Consider the following 22,497-nt stretch of genomic DNA (forward strand, 5'->3'; position numbering starts at 1 on the left):
TGAAGATGCGGTAGCTTCTTTTGGACAGTACGTAAGACCTCATCATAATCCTGAGTTTGAAATTTACAAATTTCGAAGCTGTAAGCAAGAACCTAGTGAAACCATTGATTCATACCATATCAAACTAAGACAAATAGGAGCCAACTGTGGATTTGAAAATTTGGACAGAGAGGTTAAGTCACAAATTATACAAGGATGTACATCCCATAAATTGAGAAGAAAAGCTCTTAGTGACCAGACTCTCACTCTGAATAACTTGCTTACACATGCTAGAGCTTTAGAGCTGTCTGAGCAAAGATCCCATATTATGGAAGGCGATACCAGTCCTACCACAGTCTATGCCGTGAAAAAATCAGCACAAGCCCAAGCACCTAAACCACACAAGCCAAGTCATAACAAGTCGAAAACACAGCCAAAACAGGGTTTCAGGGAGTGTTGGTTCTGCGGTGGAGAGTACCCACACAAAGGAGTTTGTCCTGCCAAGGGTAAAATCTGCAGAAAATGTAACAAGTTGAACCATTTCCAAATCAAATGCAGAAGTAAAGAGAACAAAACAAAACCTGATCATGCTCCTATCAGTACTGTAAATGAAAATAAATGTAGCAAGTATATTATTGCTTTACAGGTTAGCTCACAGTCTATTGACTTTGAGCTAGATACTGGTGCGTCTGTCACGTTGATTGGTCAAGATTTGTATGAATCAAAGTTCAAAGATCACCCTTTACGTCAATCAGATTTGCATCTCACATCTTATTGCGGCAATCCTCTTAGTTTATTGGGGGAAATAACAGTCACAGTGAGTTACAATGACCAGTCTGTAGACCTACCATTAGTAGTGGTGGAGGGATCTAAACCTGCATTGTTGGGGCAAAATTGGTTAGAGAAAATAAAGTTAGATTGGTCCAATGTCTTTTCTGTACAGAGTGACCCAAAGTTAAAGTCACTTCTGTCACAATACAAAGATGTATTTGCTCCAAGTCAAGGGTCAATCAAAGGTTTTGAAGCAGATGTTTACATTCCTGAAGGTACAACTCCCATATTCAAGAAAGCTTATAGTGTACCCTACCCTCTGCAAGATAAGGGCAAATCTCAGCTGTTGGAGGCAGTTGAGAAGGGTCATTATACCAAAGTAGAAAGTAGTAAGTGGGCGAGTCCACAAGTCACTGTTGTAAAACCATCAGGGGATCTGAGGTTATGTGGTGACTATAAGGTCACAGTTAATACAGTACTAGACAAAGACCCATATCCACTCCCAACTATTCAGTCAGTACTGGCCAAACATGCAAAAGGGAAATTCAGATCTAAAATAGATTTGCGCGAAGCATTTTCACAGTTAAGATTGAGTGAGAAGTCAAAACAATATCTCACGATTAACACTTTGATTGGTTTGTTACGCCCAGAGCGAATGCCGTATGGTATTACGACTGCTCCGCAGCAGTTTCAACGCGTTATGGATCAAGTGTTGGATGGTATTGAGGAGGCTGCTTGTTCTATTGATGATATACTCATCACTACTGACACAGTAGAAGAACATTACATAGCACTACAACGTGTGCTGCAGAGACTCCGTCAGTACAATATCCGTGCACGTTTGTCAAAGTGTAGTTTCATTCAGAAACGTATTGATATTCTTGGTCATACACTGGATGAAAGTGGTATACATCCAAGTGCCAAGAACATAGAAAATATCATGAATATGCCCAAGCCTGAAAATGTTTCAGAGCTCAAGTCATTCCTGGGAATGTTAAACTTTTATGGGAAATTCATAAAGAACATGTCTACTCAGGTGTCCACACTAAACAGGCTCTTAAGCAAAAATGTAGAGTGGAACTGGACAAAAGAGTGTGATGCTGCATTTAATGCTGCCAAGTCTGCTATTTCTGCAGAGTCCTGTCTCACACCCTATGATCCAAAACGGCCAATCGTATTAGCTTGTGATGCATCATCAGTGGGGATTGGTGCAGTCATAAGTCATATTATGGAAGATGGTTCTGAACGCCCCATTGAAACAGCCTCTCGTACTCTTTCTAAAGCAGAAAAGAATTATGCTCAAATTGAGAAAGAGGCTTTAGCCATCATATTTGGTGTGAAGAAATTCCACATGTATTTATATGGAAGAGAGTTTACTCTTATTACAGACCATCTGCCTCTTGTGAAAATATTCAATTCACATACTGGTATACCGTCATTAGCTGCAGCTAGAATGCAACGCTGGAGTTTGATTCTGTCAGCTTACAATTACAAGATAAAATATAGAAAGTCTGCTGACAAGGCAAGTGCAGATTGCTTTTCACGGTTACCAAATAAAAATTCTGAGCCTAGTGAGGATAACGAGTTTGTTGTCCATTGTGTGTCTTTCACAGAAGAATTACCTGTGAAAGCGAGTGATATTAGCAAAGCCACTATGAAAGACCCAGTTTTGTCCAGAGTGTATGATTTCACTCTTAATGGTTGGCCAAGCTATGTCAAAGACGATTCTTTGATGCCTTACTTTAGACGCAGAAATGAACTTACTGTTGACCAAGGTTGCATACTTTGGGGATTACGTGTCATCATACCACCTTGTTATCGTGACCGTTTACTTCGTGAATTACACGAAGAACATCATGGGATTGTTAGAATGAAGTCCTTAGCTAGAGGGTACTTGTGGTGGCCTGGACTAGATTCTGGAATTGAGTCTTTGGTCTCTGGATGTGATGAATGTCAATCAAACAGAGCCTTGCCAGCTGTTGCACCACTGATCCCATGGTCTTTCCCTTCACGTGTGTGGGAGAGGGTCCATATTGATTTCTTTGAGAAAGACAATCGTTCTTATTTGATACTGATTGATGCATATTCGAAGTGGATAGAAGTAGAAGAAATGCAATCTACTACTGCTTCGAAAACAATTGATGTTTTACGTTCGTGGTTTGCAAGAGCAGGTTTGCCTGAGATTATTGTGTCAGATAATGGACCACAGTTTACCTCAGGGGAGTTTCGTAAATTCTGTGAAATGAATGGAATAAATCACAAACTTATACCTCCGTACCATGCAAGCACGAATGGTGCCACTGAGCGTTCAGTGCAAGTTATCAAACAAGGGCTAACAAAACATATGTTAGAGAATAGGGAAGGTTCCCGCAGTCTGAGATTATCCCAGTTAATGATGCTGTATAGAATAACTCCGCATTCAACAACTGGTGTCAGTCCTTCTGAATTGTTCATGAAGCGTCAGATTAGGTCAAAATTTTCTCTTTTGAAACCCAGCCTTTCTATGTCTGTTGAAACAAAACAGGAAAAGCAATGTCAGTATCATGACAAACGTCCCAAGTCGCGTCACTTTAACCTGTATGATAAGGTCAGAGTTCGCAATTTCAGAGGGGGGCAAGAGAAATGGGTTTCTGGTTGCATTGTGAAAGTTTGTGGGCCTCAGACATATGTTGTACAAATTGGCAGATCGAAACGCTTTGTGCATATTGATCATATAATTGGTCCCACTGTTTCAAATGAAATGCCATTTTCTGATGAAGTTAATGTGACACTACCTTCGAGAGAAAATGTTGAATCTGATTATCAAACAAAGACTGAATTTGAGCAACCTGGGCCAAGGTTTCATTCAGAACCTGTTCAAATTGAGCATGAATCAGGTGATACAATGGACAATAGTGATGCAAAATTACCTGACAAATCTGAAGCTAGCAGTACATTTGTATCTGATGATGTTGAGGCTAGTCCTACTGTTGATAAACAACCAGTTCGCAGATATCCACAAAGGGAGCGCAAAGCACCTGAGAGACTAACTTACACTTGACTGAGAAATATTTCTGTCATTAAAATTTTCTAGAGACATATTGTCTTACATGTAAGATGACCAAGGACTGTTAAAGGATTAATGAGAACTGTTGATCTGTTTACACTATGAAGTGATTATTTAGAGTGCCTCTGAGTATTTGTAACATTTTAGTTTATTTAGTTTTGTCATTATATAAGTAAAAAGAAAAAAAAAAATTTGCACATTTAAAGTCATTGTGGTGCATATCTCAAGAGGGAGAGATGTAGTAAATGTGCAGTAGCTCAGTATTGTGTTAGAGAATATCAGTGTTGTGAGTGTTGAGATCTCGGGAGAATACTGGAGACTTGAAAAATAAAGTATGGTGCTGGGAAATCAGACTTGGTGTCTTGTTGGTTTGAATCTAAGAACATCTTAAAGAACATCACATCCTATTTTGTGCATTATTGTTTTGTGCTCTGAAAGACCTTTGAGAGGGTCAGTCTATAAATTTCCCTTGGGTATCACTTCGCTAATTTCAGTTATAAAGTAATTTGCCTAATTGATAGGCTACATAAAGCACACTTGTGATTTGAGATTACATAAAGCACACTTGTTGATATTTCCCTGTAAACTCCCATAGGTTAAGCTCTCTGCTAGATTAATAATAAGGAAGCAGTGATAATTATGCAGGTAAATTTTGTTTAATATTGCAAATAAGTTATATATATATATATATCAAACTGAAAGATTAAAAGTTTGAATAGCAGCTTCATTGGAATTATATTTACCTCTGCCAAGGAGGTTATATTTTCACCCCTGTTTGTCATCAACATAACTCAAAAAGTTATGGACCGATTTTACTGAAATTTTCAGGAACTGTCAGAAGTGGGCCAAAGAGGACAAAAATCAATAATAATCAACAATTGCTACCTTGGCAGAGGTCTGCACTCTCGGAGTGCTTTTCTAGTTTTGTTATGTTTTCCTTTATAATTTTTTCTCAAACACTTGCATTTGTGACTTTTAACTCTCATCCGCCTGAGACTCTGACATTTCTGTATTTTCACATAAGCAGTTGTATTGTTTTTTATGTCTTTAAACATTATGTTACTTATGTAATATTATTTTATGCACTGTCATCATTTTTCAAATATTGAGACTTACATCATGTGAATTTGAACTCTCATGGTCCTGAAACTGTAATCTTATTGAAAGGGTAGATTGAGACCATCTTCTGGGACTTCTGGAAGACAGTCAGGTTATTAAGTTTATATTGCCTGGTATCTATTTTTTCTTCTGTTGGAAGACCATCAAAATGGAGGATGGATCAAAATAGATACTTTGGAATCCTGTCAGAGAATATCTCTGGGTCCGCTCATGTTATTGACCATTTTACCTGTTGTGCATGATTATAAAATTCAGTGTTGACTGATAGTGCTATTATAAGCATTATTTATTATTGCATCAAAATTAACAAAATGACCTTTTTTGCATCTTTATTTTCTGTTTTTTGTCTGTACATTTGACAGCTTTGCTGCCTTGTTTTATATATTTGTAGCTGCTTAAGTAATGTACTTTTGTCTTTTTTTTTACTGTATTTTTCTCTGTATGTGTTCACTGTAGGTTACTTAGTGCGTCCTTTCAAACACTGTGTGGACTTCTGCACAACTGCAATGAAAGATCCCAACCTCCAGAGAGACAAGGGTATATGCTTTTACCTAGCTGTAGACCTGGCTCTCTGGTACATTTTCCTCTGCTTTTTTCATTTTCCATCCTTCTTATTTGACCTCTACATAAAGAATGTCTTCCAGCAAATTATCAGTTTGAAAATGTATACTAAAATACCTGCACCTTTCATATATAGAACCAAAATAGTTATACAGTAATGCATTAGTATTTCTTATAGCATGTTTTTTCTTCTCTCAAATCAGAGCAAAAGAAAAGTATTTAAGGATATTACAGCTGCAGTCCCTAGCACACCACGTCACTGATCATAATTTTTTTCCTGCAGGTTTGCAAGAATTAACCATTGGAAAGAATCCGATACCTGGTTTGAGAAAGCTTTGGAATGTCAGCCTCAAATTCTGGAAACTGTCACCTGCTTCAGGACCGTCTATGCCATGGTGAAGATGTGTGAATGTCGTCTGCTTTGTGCCAATAAGGCTGGTAAAAGACCATTTGCTGATGCACTTCTCAAAAAGGCACAAAAGGTAAATTTCATATAGATCTACATCTACAATGGATTGGTTGGAGTGTCAAATGTTTTTTTTTCTTTCTTGAAATAAATATATTTATTTAAATTACAAGGTTGATGTAGTAACATTGATCTTTTATACAGGACCATCCCTTCATGATAAGAGATGAAGAATACAATTTTACCAAATGCATTTATCTTTAAAGTTTATTCAGATTATATGCTCATTTTTCCAGTCATTAAAAAGCCTTCAGAAGCAAGTTGGAATGCTTCAAGTCCTTCAGCCTCGTATGTTACATATGGAAGCATACCTCAGTGCTCTGAAAGGTAATCTACAGAGGGCTAAAAAATTGCTGACACAGTGTGAAACTGTCAGCAGTGCCATGGGGAACATTCTGGAAACAGAGTGGGCTGCTTGGTCTCAGAAGGTAGGATGTACATTTCAATGAAGTATTTCATCCAATTTTTGGCTAACTATTTAATGTTAGTCTCATGAAAAATTATGCTCATTAAACTGATGTTCTACTTCATTTAAATGACACTGGACCAGTTTTTATCAAAGTACCAAACAAAGAGGAAAAAAATTAGCAATGCACAATTGTACCATTTGTTTAATTTAATATTTCAGGTATGGTTTGACCCAGCGTATGCTGATCATGAGAACGCATTCTGGATGCAGGGAGGTGTGACCAGAGTTCAGTCCATAGACAGCACTGGAACTGCAGCTAGTGTGAGGTTCTCTCTGCCACTGTCATCTGTGACACCGAATACTGCTTAGAACCCCACATAAGACTTATTGCTAGAATCCACAAGTCATTGCATTGGTCTTAATGAAGTATTGTCTGTGAGCTATTTTCAAAGAAGGATTTTTGTGATAATAGTTTTTATCAGTTTTATTTTCATTTTCATAGCTTTTCTTTTACATATTGAAGCAAAATAACTTGCTGTGTTCTGTTTAAACAATTTTATTCCCATAAACAAAACTTTTTAACAGATGTTTTCTATTTGGCAAAACATGTTGATGAAATAAATGTACATTATATATAAGGACCATCACCTGTACAATAAAAAATATCACATAAAACCCATATATATAAATTCGTCTTCTTCCTTCTGTACATAAGTAGCTATTCCAACATCTATTTTAATAGCACAATTATATTTTACTTTCTAAAATCCCAACACATTAAAATATTTCTTATCAAATGTGACAGGATTATTCTACACAATCTGAACTACACTAAACTCGATAGGCTGAACATTTAGACTACCCATCTTGTCAGAATAACAATACAGTTGACATGAAACTCTATCTCTTGTATATCTTTGCTTAGTTAAAAAGCAATTGCTTTTTATATCATGCAGTCATGTAATTAACAGAATGTCTTTTGTACAATACCAGATTTTCACAATCAGTTTAACACACTGGTTGATATAAAAGCGTAGTCATCATGGGAAACTTTTTACCTGTGTCACCTCTATTAACATAATCTAGCTGTGTAATGTGCCCTGTATTTCTGATGTGCTGCTTCTAGTTCATGTGTGCCAGGTGTGTACGAGTGAAAAAATAATAGTCATGTGCATGTTTTAAAAGTATTTTACATTACACCTTATTTGTATTTCTATACATGTATATGCAATTGTACATTAACAACAGTCCTAATCCCCACAACAAACAGAGATCATTTTATTACAGGTCTTAATAAATAAATTCTCTAAAAATCTACATCTTACCCATCCCATTAAAATAATAACTACAGCAAACCAAACAGCCTAGGGCCATTTTCCAATAAATCACATATGATGGTGCAGTACTGAAATTTTCCCTGTCTCTGTGTTAAGCATATTATACTTGAAGTTTGTCTACATCTAAATGCCATTTGATGGCCTAAACACAGTTCAATATGTGATATATTGCATCTTATACTGTTAGTCTTCTAGCTACTGTACAGTCGACTACATTAAATGGGAACCAATACCTCTCGAAGAAACTATAATACTTGCATAAAAAGTATCTCAGCATGTCAATCTATATGCAAATCTTCACAAAACTGCTTCTTTTTTATACACAACACAACTTGCACATATAAATTTAAGATGGGTATTGAGGCACCTTCAATAAATGACTAGAATGGAACATATAATTCAATTATGCTACATCTTTTGTATGACAACTTGGATTTGGTGGTGTAAACAACTCCCTAGAGATATAAAAATACCGGCAATGGTTTGCAGTCAGCAAAAAATATTACATTTATCATCCAATAGCCCATCTTCTCCAACAGACTGACCACTTTACTAGTAATCACAAAGTTCACCGTTTCCAGGTTTGGATTTCGTTGATTTCCCACTTCTGGTTTCCCAATGAGGCGTCACATGCTGCCATGACCAGCTTCATATTTTGCCCATCTGCCTGGACACACTGACCCCTTGTCTTGTGCCTTACCTGGTGAGTTGACTGAAATACAGACATGTACTGATTAAAACTTTAGCATGCTGTATAAGAGACGGGGGCAAGAACAGAAAATGTTTACATTATCCAAGAAGAGCCTTATCCAGGCCTTCCCAACTACCAGACTCGGCACCTACGGGTCCAGTATAAACCGGTTTATCTGACCACACTACCCGTTTTCAAGGTGTGTGTCAGATCGCATAAAAGAGTATCAGCCACCACACCGATTTTACCTGGTGCGCGATGTGATGGCGATGATCCTAGTAATAGATAGACCCCGAGTCAGCGAGGGTTATGTGGCATGCACGAGTGCGAAGCACGAGTGGATGTCACATAACCCTCGCTGACGAGGGATCTATCTTATTTAGACCACAGGTCCATTAGCGGGTTATAACGCATTCATGCAAGACGTGCGGTTATGCGAGTTACACCACGTCTGAATCTTTTGTTCTTCATTTCCACCGTGGTCTAAAGCGGGGTTGGAAAGTAGTGCATCTCATCTACATTCATGCGCTGCTGCAATTTTCCCTGTTTATGCTAAAAATCTGACAATACCGCAATTTTTAACATAAAATTTAGGTTCGAACATAGCCAATGATCTGTCGGGGGTTAAATATTTTCTGGACGAGATTCAGTGAGACGTCTGTCGCCATGTTGTCACTCGGAACTACACCAATGTCTCCGCACTCGACAATAGTATGGAGCTTGCGGAATGAGCCGAGGATTGCCGATTTCCATGTTGTTGTATTCATACGACTCCTACTTGAAGAAAACGAGGCGCGATACCCGGATGACAGGTAGGCTTACAAAATTTGTGATGGGGTATGATACTCTTTTATGCGATCTGACACACACCTTGAAAACGGGTAGTGTGGTCAGATAAACCGGTTTATACTGGACCCGTAGGTGCTGAGTCTGGTAGTTGGGAAGGCCTGTTATCCCTACCAAAATTTTACTGAAATGCCCCGCTGAACCATTTTATAAAAATTCTGCACATTGCTACAGTCTCTTTTCTTAAAAATGAGAATGATCTGAAAATCGTATAACAATAAATCTGCCACTGTCAATAATATATTATTCAAACTCAACTTAAAGATACCCATGTAAAATATGGAGCAAACAATTATGCACTGCTCATAGAATAATTCTGAAATAGTCCTACATAGTAACCTGTTGTGCAGAATAGAAAATATACCACAGCTTTGATCAAACTGGCCAAACACAATATTTCCTCAGTAAAATGTAACCCTTTACCAGAACATAAAGGTTTTACCTACCTCATCAAAATCCCAAGGTCCAGTTGGCATTACTGAGCAGAAGATAACTTTTGGCTGTCCACCAGACAGATCAATGCACCGCTCTCCTACTGCTAACTGACCTTTGGTATTCAGTCTAAACAGCTGAAATAAGAATCAAATTTTATTAGGACATCATTCAAAACTCTCTAATTTGGGTATTATGCTATGTAAACTATAAACACTACTGTATATCCTTTCAGTTTGGTTGCTCTCAGACAATCCAAATATTTAACAATACAGTTTACAATATTCAATTCCATACCTGGTTTCCTCCAAAATGGTGGCACATACTGAGGCCCACAGTATTTCCCACTTGACCTCCCATAGTGTCCCAGCACAGGCGACCATTCTTTTCTTTAAACTGAGGAAAGAAATATGAAATTTTAATGATCAAACAAAAAAGAATTACAAGTATAAAGACTTTAACACACACTAAAAATGCCCTTTACAACTGCCACAATCCCAACCTAGCATTTCAACAATGACCAAATATTTTACATACATCTCATATATTTTAAACTGTTTGCTTTCATTTTTCTTATCACTATCTAAACTTTAACTAATTGTAATGTAGTGTCACATGCTCCTAAAGACAGTCAATCCACTTCAATCATACTTTCTGAGACATTTTCACACTGTATTACTCACCTCACCCCACTTCTTGTTTGGTGGGGGTGGTGGGAAACGGTCATATATTTCATATGCAATATTATCCATAAACCACTTGAAACTTTTACAATTGTGTTTTTTCTTAAACTCCAGCTGTTCAGAAATATTTCCAATTGGATATCCCCTGATGGTAGGCTCACGGGTGTAAAAATACTCCTTAAATTCATCATCCAACCAAACTTCTACAACTCTCATATAATTCTGAAAGAAATGCAAAACAAAACTTTTTTTAATTATCACAAAAAGATACATATATGGTTTGTTTATATTCCTTCAATCTACTTCAAATCTTAAGTAAATAACAGATCAAACAAATAATTTTCCTAAAAGGTAGTTTTTGATTCACAGACAGGGAATCGTTTCGCTCCATTGAAAAATACTTACAAGTAAAACAACTGGAATCTTCACATCTATATTTCCAAATCCATATGGCATATGATTCCTGTAGACATGACCTACATGAGAACATGGCACCCATTCAATACTCCCACCACACTGCCAAATCTGGAAAGATATTGTACTTTATGTTAGTATCTATGCCTTAAAATACATTTATTGGTGTCCTGTACCATGCTAAGACTTCAAGAATTCACTCAAATGACTTATTTAAAAAATGTACTGTTGTGTAGAATTAAAGATTGTGTTCTCTTTGTACATTTTTGCATTTTTAGCCTAATTGACATTTTCACAAAAATTGATGAAAAACAGATTTAAAAATGATCACGCATTACCAACTATTTTCAAAAAACTTCAAATTTTCTTTAGTGGTTCAATTTAAGCATTTCACAATAAAAGCCTAGGTACATTCACCATAAAATGTTTTCTTGTGTAATATAAACGTCTTCAACCTCACCTTAAAAGAAAGTTCAAAGTTTTCCCCACCCCATATCATCATTCCTGGATCATAACCTCCTAATTCAAAGAAGTATTTTCTGTCCATTGCAAACAATCCACCTGCATGGGTTGGAGACCTGCAATGTAATTATCATTTCAAAAAACTAACAAGGCAGCAAAGCTGTCAAATGTACAGACAAAAAACAGAAAATAAAGATGCAAAAAAGGTCATTTTGACAATTTTGATGCAATAATAAATAATGCTTATAATAGCACTGTCAGTCAACACTGAATTTTAATCTTACACAACAGGTAACATGGTCAATAACAGGAGCGGACCCAGAGATATTTTCTGACAGTATTACGAATCTATGTTGATCCATCCTCCATTTTGATGGTCTTCCAACAGAAAAAAATAGATACCAGTCAATATAAACTTAATAACCTGACTGTCTTCCGGAAGACCCAGAAGATGGTCTCAATCCACCCCTTCAATAAGATTACAGTTTCAGGACCATGAGAGTTCAAATTCACATTATGAAAGTCTCAATATTTGAAAAATGATGAAAGTGCATAAAATAATATTACATAATGTTTAAAGACATAAAAAACAATACAACTGCTTATGTAGAAATACAGAAAATGTGCAGAGCCCCAGGCAGATGAGAGCCTGCCTGGGGCTAAAAGTCACAAATGCAAGTGTTTGAGAAAAAATTATAAAGGAAAACAACAAAACTAGAAAAGCACTTTGAGAGTGCAGACCTCTGCCAAGGCAGCAATTGTTGATTATTATTGATAATTGATTGATTATTGATCCGGACCACCACCAAAAATTAATCATTGTCCTCTTTGGCCCACTTCCGACAGTTCCTGAAAATTTCTGCAAAATCAGTCCATAACTTTTTGTGTTATGTGGATGACAGACAAACAGGGGTGAAAATATAACCTCCTTGGCAGAGCTTGAGGTAAATATAATTCCAATGAAGCTGCTATTCAAACTTTTAATCTTCCAGTTTGATATATATACATATATATATATATATAAAAAACTTATTTGCAATATTAAACAAAATTTACCTGCATAATTATCACTGCTTCCTTATTATTAATCTAGCAGAGAGCTTTACCTTTGGGAGTTTACAGGGAAATATCAACAAGTGTGCTTTACGTAATCTCATTTAATGGCCTATTAAAGCAAATGACTTTATAACTCTGACATTAATCTAGTGATACCCAAGGGTAATTTACAGACTGACCCACTCAAAGGTCTTCAGGCCCATAAGTCACACCTTAAGAAAAGCACAAAACCATAATGCCCAAAATAGGAGACTACCAATCCTGATGCAATAATACATTATGTCAACATCAACTTATGCACAACAGGTAACACAGACGAAAGTAAAAGCATAAGGCTTCAGGCCCATCAGAGTTCAAGTTTATACTTAGAAAGTGCCAGAATGAGAAAAATGAAAATTTCACAAAAAATGCATAAATACAATAAACATGATAATCCAATAGAGCTGGTTTTCTCATGAGCTGAAGGCCAATCCTAAAAATCGTACTTGTAAGTTTAAAATTATAATAAGTAGCACAGTTTTCTTTTCATAATGTTTGCAGTAGCAGTGCAAAAAGATTGTCAATTTTGATGTAACATTACATAATAAATTAGAGAATAATTATCATCAATTTTTGTTTATTGACTATAAATAGGATGGACATGTAGAAAATATGATTACCATTTGGCTTCATGTCCATGGGAGCTCCGAGTCCCACAATGAATATGCCAAAAAAGATAATGAATATAACACTAAAATGTATAGCTTCCAGAAAAAGAAGCCAATTAGACTGCTTTTCTAACTCAGGCTGCATTTTAGTCCTGTGTTTCTTTTTTGAAAGTTTGACAGTTATAAGTAACACGGTTTTTCCATAATGGTCATCAAGGCAGCAGCATCAAAAATTGTTTTCTTCTATTTTGATGCAACATTACATAATGCTTAACAGCATAATGACCATCGATTTTTAATAATAAAATATAAGTGTCATGGATTTTCACAAAATGTGACTAGCACGGGTCTTCAAGCCCGTGGAGGTTCTAAGTCACACCTTGGAAATGCCAATATGTGAAAAATTAAATTTTCACAAAAAACTGTTTAATTGCCAGAAAAATTTACCAAACAGACTGCATTGCCTACTGAAGCTGTATTTTAGACCCACATTTCTTTCCTGTAAGTTTGAGAACAGTAATTGACATGATTTTTGTTAAATGGTCATCATGGGAGCAGTGCCCAAAAAAGGGGTTTCTTCAAATTTTGATGCAACATTACATAATGTTTAACAGCATAATGACCATCAATTTTTAATTATAAAATATTAGTATCATGGATATTCAGGAAATGTGACAAGCAAAGGTCTTCAGGATCATGGAACTTCAAAGTCACACCTTGAAAATGCCAATAAGTGAAAAATTAAATTTTCACAAAAAACTGTTTAATTGCCAGAAAAATTTACCAAACAGACTGCATTGCCTACTGGAGCTGTATTTTAGTCCCATGTTTCTTTCCTGTAAGTTTGAGAACAGTAAGTGACATGATTTTCCTTAAATGGTCATCATGGGAGCAGTGCCCAAAATAGGGGTTTCTTAAAATTTTCATGCAATATTACATAATGTTTTACTGCATAATGACCATCAATTTTTAATTATAAAATATTAGTATCATGGTTATTCAGAAAATGTGACTAGCAAAAGCCTTCAGGCCCATGGAACTTCAAAGTCACATATTGAAAATGCCAAAATGTAAACAATACAGCACTGTTCTGAAATGGGTTTATTTCCATTTTTAACACTTTTTAAACATAAAACAACATAAACAGTTTACTGCCATTTTTATATGACCAATGAAGAAAATTGATGAGATGGGAAAAGTATCAATAGAACAGTTTTAAATGTCCAACTTCCTCCATTCTGAGATTCTGAACATAGTGGATGAATACATCTGACAAACTGCAATGATATGAGTTTATTTCCATTTTTGACACTTTATTACACAATACATGATAACAAGTTTACCATCATTTTTACAAAATCAACTAACAATGTTGTAAAGATGCAGGAAATGCCAAACAAACACATTTACGTATCTTATTAGTTCAATAATGAGACTGTTAACATGCCTAAGAATTGAATGTGAGGAAATGTGAAAAAACAGCATTACCTTTTAAAATAATGGACTGATTACGCTGATTTTCAAACTCAACCTGCGTTTTAGTAAGATTGGCCCCTCCTGTGAGTATAATGACAATTGGCCAATCTGTTTTTCTTATATTGTGTTATCAGTGTTGCATATATACTGAAAAAAGTGAAAAAAAAACAGCATAAATTCCCTATAAGTGACCCGATCGTGCTGATTTTCGAACTTGACCTGCGTATTATGAATATTTATCAGTTCTGTAAGTTTCAAGCCAAAGGGTAAAACAGCTCTTCATTTATTGTGTTATCAGTGTTGCAAAAATGCTGAAAAAAAGTGAAAAAATAGCCTAAATTCACTAAAAATGACCCAATCATGCTGATTTTCGAACTTGACCTGCGTATTATGAATATTCATCAGTTCTGTAGGTTTCAAGCCAAAAGGTCAAATGGTTTTCCATTTATGGTGTTATCCGTGCTGCATATATGCTGAAAAAAGAGAAAAAATAGCCTAAATTCACTAAAAATGACCCAATCACGCTGATTTTCGAACTTGACCTGCATATTATGTATATTCATCAGTTCTGTAAGTTTAAAGCCAAAAGGTAAAATGGTTTTCCACTTATTGTGTTATCGGTGCTGCATATATGCTGAAAAAAGTGAAAAAACAGCATAAATTCCCTATAAGTGACCCGATCATGCTGATTTTCGAACTCGACCTGCGTATTATGAATATTCATCAGTTCTGTAAGTTTCAAGCCAAAAGGTACAATGGTTTTCCACTTATCGTGTTATCGGTGCTGCATATATGTTGAAAAAAGTGAAAAAACAGCATAAATTCCCTAAGAGTGACCCGATCATGCTGATTTTCGAACTTGACCTGCGTATTATGAATATTCATCAGTTCTGCAAGTTTCAAATCAAAAGGCAAAATGGTTTTCCACTTATCGTGTTATCGGTAAAAGTGCACGGCGACGGCGACGGCGACAGCGACGACGGCGACGACAGACGCAGATGATGGCTATATGTACAGACACATCTGTGTCTGTACATAAAAATTAAGTTAATGTTTTCTTGTTAATGACAATGAAGAAACAATACCTGTCAGACTGTTTCCTTTACAGAGCATAGCGTTTGTTTTTTTTTTTTTCTAAATGGTCTGCTTGAATACTTTGTACCAAAAATGCTCCTTGTAAAGCATGTCTAATTACTGACTATTCAAAACTATTTTTTGACAAAATGGCAAAAAGTTGGCAATTTTTTCCTACCTATAAGGTTCACTGGAATGCTCTCTTCGAGCAAGTTCTTTATCAGGAACTTTTGATTCTTTATATAAAAATCCCCATTCAAATATTCCTCTATGGTCCCCAGAACTGCCATAAACAGAGTGATAGCGGAAATTATTCCAATCTATGCCATCAACTATAGGTACAGCCATTATTGTTCTGAAATAAAGAAAAAGTGACAGCTGCTGAAGTTGTTTGCTAATGTTCAACATATTTCACATCCATCTTTAGCAAATTTGATTTGTCAAATAAACATTCAGCAAATATAAGTCCAAGTTTTAGAGTGTCAATGATGACTATATTACCTCAAAAATCAGGCACACTGACATAGGGTTGAATTTCTTAAACTCTCAAACTGGGATATGCCGCAAGTAAATATATCTAAACTTTATATCTTGTGATATTTACGAGTAGTTAGGTTCATTACTTAACAGAGGAAGAGCCCCATTTTCCTAAATAGATAAAGGCCATTTCTCTAAAGTATCACTGAGATTTTGGATTTGAAAAACATTTGCAAAAGAATAGTGTTCTTTTTCCTGATATTTACTGACCTGTCATATGCTATTCTGGCCAATAGAGGGACAAGCCAGTTTTTATTACATTCACAATGTGCATCCAGAAACACTATAACATCTCCTTTAGAATACTTTGCTCCTAAAGTACGAGTGCGAATGAGACCTTCTCGCTTGGAATTTCTATACAATTTGACTTTATCTCTAAAATTTTTCAGAAGGTAATCCTCCAGTTTTCCTTGCAGATGCTCTGAAATTGACAAAGTTGTAATTTCTTCAATCATTCTAGAAGCCTTAATAAGTCATGTCCATTAGGGTTCACTTGATTTTAGATGTCAACACTTCAAATTGATATAATATGGAAGTAATATAATGTTTACGTATGAAGACTTAGCACAGTTGTTATGTAATTTAAATTTTTTCAATGCTTGCATCAAAGTCTATATCAAAGAAACAACTTTGGTAGAGATATTCTACACTCTTATTAAATCTTAAATAGACTATGATCCCATTTGGAAATTCATATTGAAAAAGTCCTAACCATTTTTTTTCAATCAATAATATTCCATACCACAGCAGATGTTAAGAACAAGCAATAAAGCCATAGCATAACTCACATTTACACAGAGCACTCATAAATGTGAGTTGCACCAGGAATGGGTCCATTGTTGTAGACAACCACCGTAGCGCAAGTCAAATAACACGACATGTCAGCCAGACGTGGTCAGCACCCACGTGTGCCACATACACCTTACCGACTTGTGATGTGTCTAATTACACCTACCTTTGTCACTGAAGTCATCCACCATGACCACTTCCCGCAGCAGATGAGGGGGACTAGTGTTGATGACACTGTGAACTGTTCTCACTAGAGTACTGAAGCCCTCATTGTGAAAAACCAAGATGACACTGGCAGTGGGCAACTTCTCAGGATACTGCCAGTACTTACACCTGAACAGAAATTTAATTACTTTTTTTAATTATTATTATTATTATTATTATTATTATTATTATATGGTCCAATCACAATGACTTATTTCAGTAAATGCAAGGTTGCCAACTTACAAATACTAAAATAAACTGTCATTGTTTTCAATAAGTGTTATTTTATTCTTTATAACATGCCAAACACTTGCTCATTCAGAGTACTGTAATGTGAGCAATCTTGTTTGATGAGCAGCTTTAGTCGGAAATCAGCAAATCTAGTGCCCCTCTATACACGTGGTTATATTATATGATCACTTGAATGTTGAATGATTTGGGTCATTCCTTACATAAAGCACTTTTTTAGGGTTTGCGCCTTACTTATATGTATCAATGTGCCAACATACCATGTGTAGGATAAATGAAGGTTTTCGCATCATACAAAACTTAAACATGCAAAAGACTTGAGCTGGAGAAAGGTAAATACATGGAAAAATCAAAACTTACTCATCTGGTCTTGTATCTGGGATGTTTCTATCCATGGCAATCTTATCACTTGCAATCATATTGAAACCAAACTCTCTGATTGCTCTGTCAGCCGCTGTTTTTTCAGACATGCTCACATATACAGGTTCCCCCATCTCTCCTGCAATTATAGGATATTATGTCACTCTAGAACATATTTTACCAGTTTATATGAGTTAGGTAAACATGCACTGGAAATATACTTAATACATTTTGTATGTCTTTTTACAGGAGTACACTATTCTTTATCATGTACATCGCAAGTTGATTGACTGTTGCTCCAACTGAGGAATGGTAGAATTCTCAGTTATACGAACATGGGTATTCTTAAAAGATACATAATCACCTTAATTAAACTGGTTTAAGGTTTTCTTTAATTTGGTACATGCTTCAAAAGCTGCTGTTTTCTGAACAAGCAATGGCATTTTGAGAAAATAATGAAGTAGGTGACCTTAAAACAATCAGTTGGTTAACAAAAAATTAGAAATAAGTATCCAAATGTTAAACATTCTTCAGTTTTTTACTCCTTATTTCGTACCTGGTCCAGTCTTTGGCCTAGTTTCAGGTTCAAAGTTGCCCATGGTTCCTGGTCTAAGTGTTGCCTGTGGCCCATACTCTTTGGGTTTCTCTTGCTCTTGTTCTTCATTGTGCAAAGCTTCTTCTTTTTCATCTCTCTGGTTCATATGCTGGACATTACCAGGATGGTCAACTACTTCTTCTATCTCATCAGCTTCACGGCGACCAGGCTGCTGTCCTTCAAACTCAATTTTCTTCCGTGCTTGCCCTTCGGGAGGATGGAGAACAGAATCTCCATGTTTGCTCTAAAGTTAATAAAGATAATTTTTTTAAGCAAGTAATAAATTATAAGGAATTAATGAATCATCTTTTCAAAATATTGGGTTACTCATCAATTACGTATTTGTTCCATTTCACTAATGAGTGTGCTGAATTTTTACAACATATTTAGTTATTTCATATTATATTTATTCTAGCAAAATATAAATTCTAAAATCCCTTTTATATAATCCTATCATTTTTCAGATTTACCTTGCCCAAATCCTTCTTCCTTACTGCATGGCTCTCTTTGGAATCCAAGTGTGATAGAAGAATAGGTCCAACAAACACCAATGTAATGACTACTGCTCCAATCTTCAGTAAAAACTTGGGAGTCAACCTCATGTTTACTACCTTGGTCCAAAAAGTCCAAAATGAATGCCTGCAACAACCCTAACAAAAAGATATTATCCATTTATATATTCCAGTGTTTTGCTTTTTTTTTTGTTTTCAGTTTGAATGCAGTTACTTCAATATAACAAATTGTTAGTGTGTAAGCATGCACAAGGCAAATGTTTATACAATACTTTTTTACTTGGTATGTATATTATTTAAGCTAACAAGAAAGGAGACAACTAATACATTTACCAGGTTTTGCTTGGTGTACCATTTCGGTTTGAAATATGTGATTATATAAATATTTTCAAAATCTGTTATATTTATGACTTTTGCTGACTGTAAGATAAAATACCATGGATCTGTATAAAAATGAGCCAGTGTTACTAATGTATGCAATGGAACCGATGTTCTTGTGTGCAGAACATCTGAAATAAGAAGTCACAGGTCAAACAAATACTCACTGTGTTTTCTGTTCTCTTTCACACCTCAAATCCAGTTGACACACCCCTTTACCTTTTTGTACCTGTGGATAATAATTAGAATAAACAGTTATTTAACAGCATTTATTTCATATATTCACAATACATATATAGTTCTATTTTAGTCAAAAGTACAATCTCCTCTTTTTCTAATGAAACCTCATTCCAATGAACATTATTTATTTGGAGGCCCTTTTTGCTCTTCGTGTGCCTCTAAAATGCAACTTAGGATTTCACAATGCCAACTTAAATATGCAATTAGTTACTCTCAAATTAGTTGACAGACACCACCAACCTCTGGACATCACATAGCTCTGGGCAAACCAACTTAAACAATTAGATTGCAAAGTATAACATCATTCTCCACACATTTTTTTTTTTTCATTTTTGTTGCTGGGGGAGGGGGTGGGACACATAATATTAAATCTGTTCATCATCATTCTAACCAACAAAATCAGTGACATTGTTCAAAGAGGATGTGGTTAGATAACCCCAGCTGTCACAGCCCAGATTGAACTGGTGTGATTTTTAAAGTACAATTGGAATAAATTGCCACACTTTGCTCTAGTATCAGCCAATGCCAATCAGAATATTTAAAAATGTTCTCCTTATAAAATGTTGATTTATTCATTCAGTCACTAAAAATTGTGGTCTGCTGTTATTTATCTGTATATGTCAATCTATGTCATATTTATGGAAATAGTCACAGATCTCATGAGGCAAAGTACAGTAAGACATACTAGTACATATGTACTAGTAAGTGTAACTCGATCTTGACTTGCCAGTCTTATTTTGGTTTCTTCAATGAATGAGCATTTGGTAAGTTGGAGGGGGGGGGGGGGGTAAAGCAAGATATACCGTCCAGCTAAAATGCATTAAATAACATACCTAATTTGTGAACAAGACAATATTGTTGCTCGATCTTCAAACAATTATAATTATATAGTTCATGCAGCACCACAATCTCTCCAAAATGGACGCACATAACCTAATACCAACACTTTAATGATGCACTAATATGATGAAGAATTGTTATTATATAGCATCATATATTATTTGTTGCTGATGATGGTACCTTTAATTTCACAGACCACCTGAATTTATGGTCAGAGCGTAATTAAAAGCTTTTCCTTGAACAATTTATTTGACAACCAATGCTGTAATGCAGTCAACTCCTAATCTTAAATTATACATAACCTTACCTGTTTTCATAATATGTTCATTCTGCACAGATCATAGTCCAGGCTCAGTTTACGGAGTTTACAAAACATGCACACATTACTGGAGTGACAACATGGCCCGGAAGTGGATTTTAGCACGAGAGGGCAGAACACGCCAAGACAAGACAATGTCGTCTTTTCCTTATCATGAAAAATCTCCCAGACGTCGAGACCTGTATAGGTACTCGAGCGAATAATCTCAGTACAGGCTCGACAGATGCATTTCATTTCATTTTTTGTTTATTTTAGACGCTTATGGTGTTTAAAAGACATAACAGCTAAAATTTAAACAAGCTAAGCATAGCAAATTTTAAGGTCGGCCTTTTTTGTCAAATCTACAGTGAATAAAACAACATCAGTAACTATTTCCTTTGGTCAATTGTAAATTTTCCCATATATCAATCCAATACCCAATATATTTTTGAATTTTCAGAAAAAGGGTCGTGAAAAATATTTCCTTAAAATAAGAGCCAGACGCGCTTGTAAACAAACTTTTCAAATTGTTCTACCGGTACGTACTGTAGGTCCGTCCTCTTTTTATCATATAAAAAAAAAACAACAAGAAGGGCTTATTTATAAAGTTCCCATGTATCCCAGGGGCGAATACAGAGATATTTTCTGACAGTCTTCCTTACCACCTTACTGTGCCGCTATCAGTAAGCAACACCACCACTTAAGCGAGATACTTTCGTGGTTTCACAACATCGTCACAAGCGAGACACTTGTGAACGTACTCTCTTACTGTGATCTGCCTGGCAGATACACACATACAAAGGCGAGACACCTTTGTAAGGACGAGACGTCCTCGCACAAAAGTGCACTTACAATCTGCGAAAGCAGACACACACTCACAAAGGCGAGACACCTTTGATGAGAACCGGGTTCTCTCCACCTGGGGAAAACCACTTGCTGCTATACAGCATTGACCACCCCCTCACACCCACCCCCCCTTTTTTCGGACTCTGCAGCTGATGAAGGTCACTTGTTGACCGAAGAGCGCTTTCTGCAACCAGTCCACCCCCTCCCCCCTCCAGGCTGTACGTCTCGTACAACCTTTCTCTGGTCACTTTCATACAGAGGTGAGACGCCTCTCTCTACACCACGCTGAGGTGAGACGCCTCATGCAGTACGCTGTACACAGCAACGCACACACACTCCATCAGATATAACTATAAACTGATATATCAAATCACTCTTTCACACAAACGTAACGAAGGAAAATCCACGGGAATCGGAGCATCTCAATCCCGAGCGTCCCACTAACAATCTCTAAGCTTTTAACTAGGGGCGTTGTCAAAACACACGTCCCCAGGGGCCCAGCCTTGGATCGTGTTATTTTGATTAGAGGTAGTTTAACTAAGGCATGAGCCGACCACCCCCAAACAGAACTAAGAATTAAACCTGGTATCATTATTCACGGAAAAAATTGGTCAGTTACCGGTAGCATAGCATTTCAAAACGTCTAGGTGGAAGGAAAGATTTAAACTATAAGGCCACTAAAGATGTCAACAAACAATTGTTTTCTATTCATTTTGACAAAGGATGTTTAACATATTTAATACCTGTATCATTGTTCTTATCATTTATTATCATAATTCATCTATTTCGGTACAAATAGACCTACATTTTTGCAATGACTATGAACAAACGATATATTGTTTAAATGAGGCGGTAAAACTACAAAAAATAATTTTCAAATATATTTTCACAAAGTTGTTTTAAAACTTGATCATTAATACATTATATAATCAAGTGCTGTAGTCATAAGAGCAGTATTCTACAATGTATTTGGTCGTACCAGTGCCTTATTATACTTATGTTAAAGGAAATTTATTTTTCGTTTACATAGACAATTATTGTCCGTGTCTTCGAGCAACATATCCAATGTATGGAAATTTATCTCATGAATTTCCTGATTTGATGTCTTACTGCATTATACATGTATAATAGAAAGAATCGATTACAGCTGGGAAGAATTAGTCTATACTTCGTAGGCGGT

At 36.0% G+C, this 22,497-nt stretch overlaps 2 protein-coding genes across 3 annotated transcripts in view; one reads left to right on the top strand and one right to left on the bottom strand.

Moving 5' to 3' along the window:
• The window catches only part of LOC106167148 (adenylate cyclase type 10), a 22,018-nt gene extending 14,988 nt beyond the window's left edge, over positions 1-7,030 (top strand). Inside the window, exons 30-33 of one of the 2 annotated variants that reach the window (XM_087005485.1) lie at positions 5,372-5,489; positions 5,760-5,958; positions 6,179-6,370; positions 6,571-7,030. In XM_087005485.1, coding sequence (XP_086861611.1) covers positions 5,372-5,489; positions 5,760-5,958; positions 6,179-6,370; positions 6,571-6,720 — 659 coding nt within the window. In that variant the 3' untranslated portion in view covers positions 6,721-7,030. Of the gene's footprint in view, positions 1-5,371; positions 5,490-5,759; positions 5,959-6,178; positions 6,371-6,570 lie in introns of those variants that run through there. The other variant, XR_015333008.1, reaches the window with a different exon arrangement.
• On the bottom strand, positions 6,892-20,652 carry LOC106167176 (N-acetylgalactosaminyltransferase 7). The gene is made up of 14 exons (XM_087005486.1): positions 20,481-20,652; positions 19,261-19,322; positions 18,674-18,853; positions 18,165-18,447; positions 17,609-17,747; positions 16,962-17,128; positions 16,217-16,427; positions 15,648-15,824; positions 11,215-11,332; positions 10,746-10,865; positions 10,341-10,562; positions 9,955-10,053; positions 9,672-9,794; positions 6,892-8,400 (listed from the first exon to the last, which is right to left on the bottom strand). Exons 3-14 carry the CDS (start codon positions 18,803-18,805, stop codon positions 8,257-8,259), a joined length of 1,935 nt encoding a protein of 644 aa, XP_086861612.1. The 5' UTR covers positions 18,806-18,853; positions 19,261-19,322; positions 20,481-20,652; the 3' UTR covers positions 6,892-8,256.
• Between the last annotated feature and the right edge of the window lie 1,845 nt (positions 20,653-22,497).

Source organism: Lingula anatina, chromosome 2 (assembly GCF_051362555.1).
Source record: "Lingula anatina isolate TDL-2025a chromosome 2, LinAna3.0, whole genome shotgun sequence".
Taxonomy (NCBI): Eukaryota; Metazoa; Brachiopoda; class Lingulata; order Lingulida; family Lingulidae; genus Lingula; species Lingula anatina.